Source organism: Poecilia formosa, unplaced genomic scaffold, assembly GCF_000485575.1.
Source record: "Poecilia formosa unplaced genomic scaffold, Poecilia_formosa-5.1.2 Scaffold721, whole genome shotgun sequence".
In the NCBI taxonomy this organism is placed as follows: domain Eukaryota; kingdom Metazoa; phylum Chordata; class Actinopteri; order Cyprinodontiformes; family Poeciliidae; genus Poecilia; species Poecilia formosa.
This window is the reverse complement of record NW_006800660.1, coordinates 115,955-118,825: the sequence shown is the minus strand read 5'-3', so window position 1 is coordinate 118,825 and position 2,871 is coordinate 115,955. Positions and strand designations below refer to the sequence as shown.

Sequence of the window (2,871 nt, the reverse complement as noted above, 5' to 3'; positions counted from 1 at the left end):
CTACTGGTAGCTAAAATCAGGATACTCTCACTTTGTATCCCTCTGAAAAATGAACCCATTTAAATAAAGAAATCCCTCCATGGGTGAAACCACGATAGAGAGCGTTCATTTTATAGCGTTAACACCGTGGTCCGGTATGAAACGGGTGTGATAGAACAACGGTACCACAGCACTTTTAAATTTCAATAATCAGAATACCGAAATTTGTTTCCGTTGTTTTAAAAGGTTTATGTCAGTCTGCCTTAAGGTGTTAACCCCTTAAGGTTAACACCTTAAGGGGTTAACACCTTAAGGTGTTAACCCCTTAAGGGGTTAGCCCCTTAAGGTTAACCCCTTAAGGTGCAGGGCGGCTGGGAAGCGTATCGATGGGGAACAGGCAGACTGACATAAACCTTTTAAAACAACGGAAACAATTTCGGTATTCTGATTATTGAAATTTAAAAGTGCTGTGGTTCCGTTGTTCTATCACCCCCGTTTCATACCGGACCACTTACAGCACCGATGTTAACGCTATAAAATGAACGCTCTCTATCGTGGTTTCACCCATGGAGGGATTTCTTTATTTAAATGGGTTCATTTTTCAGAGGGATACAAAGTGAGAGTATCGTGATTTTAGCTACCAGTAGCAGGAGAACAGAGCTGCGCCAAGAAGTTAACAGAAGCTAACAAACACTGAATAGAATGAGAGCTGCCATGAGAACCGCTAGTATAGACGAAAAAACGTAACTTTTTAAAAAAATAGGGCTGCCGTATGTCCCGTTTCCACGCTTTTATCCAACACCTTTTCCTTTTGTTATATCTTTTAAATTTAAAATAAGCTCACAAGCTGTCGCTATTGCTTCTATGTTGTTGGGCATGTTTGTTTACTCTAAATTCACGTGTTATAGTGGGATTTTCCTGTATTTTCTGTCTGGAATCTGAATGTTGGTGAGAAATCAGTTTGTGTGTGGTGTGTTGCTCTTGCCGTGTGGCTGGCTGAACATCACGCACTCCACGATCGGGCCCGATCGAATGCGTTATTTTACAATTTTGGTTGGTTAGTGTGTGGTCTCTCAGGTTTTGAAAATTGGCCAACAATTCTAAAATCATGTAGTGTGACCTGGGCTTTACAGCTGCCACTTTGAACAAAAACAATCAATGGGCAATGCGCATGCTCTGCAAGCTCTTTTGTTCTTGTATTTTATCTACTTGCTAATTAAATAAATGTATATAATTACATAAAATAATAGATAATGTAGTGTACGCTGAGCATTACAAGAACAAAGAACGGCTCTCAGTGAGGCTCCAGTCCTATCTTCTAAGAAAAGAGAAGCTCACAAGACTCGGCTCGTTCGTGAATGTTTCATCACTATTTTGCTGACTTTTGGACACGGTGTTGTCCCATATAAGCAACACGTTAGTCAACACCTCCGCACGTAGTCCCACCATCTGTGAAAGCGAAGCGCTGCTGAGTTAGCTGTTGCCATCGGATTTCTTATGATTTATGCAGCGCTATTCTATTACTGACGATTGTTAGACATCATCTCCCACTCAGAAAACCACTGCGCATGTCTTGGAGCACTGCGTGCAAGTGAAAAGTGTGGGGGGAGTAACAGAAACACTTAATTGGTAAGTCACGTTATTGCTTGGATTGAGTTATTCAACTCAATATGTATATCCAACATCAACGCTCTATCAATGATCTATTGAAAACATCATCTTTTAACTCTCTCTGTGAGTGGTTCTCCAGCAGCCCAGCAGCACAGAGAAAGACTCTCCAGAGAATCATAAAATCTGTCTAGAAGACCATCAGCTGTTCTGTTAAATGTGTTGTTTTGATTACGCATCAGAATAGTGGCTTATAACTCCCACCACCCTCAAAGCACTTGCATATCAGACAGTGATTCCAAGAAGACACCGGTGACCTCAGGACAGTTAAGAGGTTAAAATCCTAAATGTTACCTTGAATGAAGGACTTACTCTATTTTATGCCACAGTCACCTGTAAACATAGGTTTTGAAATAAATCAGTTAACTGATAGTACTCACCAGTGTTGAAACCTCTACCTAGTGCTGGCCAGGGTCGATGGTTCTTCCAGAGATTTCCCAGATACCAGTCACTCTGGTTCTCTACTAGACCCAGAACCTGTTGACCTGAACAAAGCATAAACAGCGGTTTTTCTCTAGAGACAATCAAGGTCAATTAATTTGTTAGGTATTTAATGATGGTATTTAATATTAATATGTCTAATTTTGGCTGAAATTATCTGAAACCACCACCCAATTTTACCACAGTTTTGTGTTTAAGTTTCAAGGAGTCTCTGGCCCACCCCAATGTCTTACCCTGCCTGAAGTCCTCCACTACTTTTCCCCCTGCCAGTTGTTCTCATTCCTGGAGTAATAAAATGCTTTGAAAAAATGGTCATGCAGTTTCTAGGTGCAGATTTCATGAAAAAAATTTTTTATCCCCAACTTTCAGAGCTTTACTCGGTTACTCCTTCCTATATTTTTGATACAATTTAAATAAATACCTCTTCCTGTAGTCTTATGGTGCATTCACACTAAAAGCGTTTTGAGAGTTAGGCATATTTCGTTTACATTCAAAGTCTATGGTGAGGCGCCTCGGGGACCGTCGTGGCTTGTTTCGAGTGTCTAGCGTGGCGAGATGTGAACTGTTTGGAGCATTTTGAGCATTTGAGGTATTAAAAACATCCAAAGCGTCCAATGGAAAACAATGGCTACAATTGACGAGTCTGACACCCTCGACATGTCTCCATATAGACTTTGAACATAAACCAGACAAGCGAAATGCTAGGTGTAAAGCAAAATGTCAAGCGTCTGCATTCAAAGTGCCCTTGCACAGTGCCGCTCCGGCCTTGTGGCGACTGTGGGA

At 41.1% G+C, this 2,871-nt stretch overlaps 1 protein-coding gene and 1 long non-coding RNA gene across 2 annotated transcripts in view; one reads left to right on the top strand and one right to left on the bottom strand.

The window, feature by feature from the left end:
- The window catches only part of LOC103131129 (glycosyltransferase-like protein LARGE1), a 48,979-nt gene extending 46,339 nt beyond the window's left edge, over positions 1 to 2,640 (bottom strand). The window contains exon 1 of the mRNA XM_007542709.2: positions 2,028 to 2,640. Coding sequence (XP_007542771.1) covers positions 2,028 to 2,145 — 118 coding nt within the window. The 5' untranslated portion in view covers positions 2,146 to 2,640. The remainder of the gene's footprint in view (positions 1 to 2,027) is intronic.
- LOC107834693 (uncharacterized) lies at positions 205 to 405 on the top strand. Its single transcript, XR_001660505.1, has 2 exons — positions 205 to 279; positions 326 to 405. It is a non-coding gene; the product is annotated as an uncharacterized LOC107834693 (long non-coding RNA).
- Positions 2,641 to 2,871: the final 231 nt, after the last annotated feature.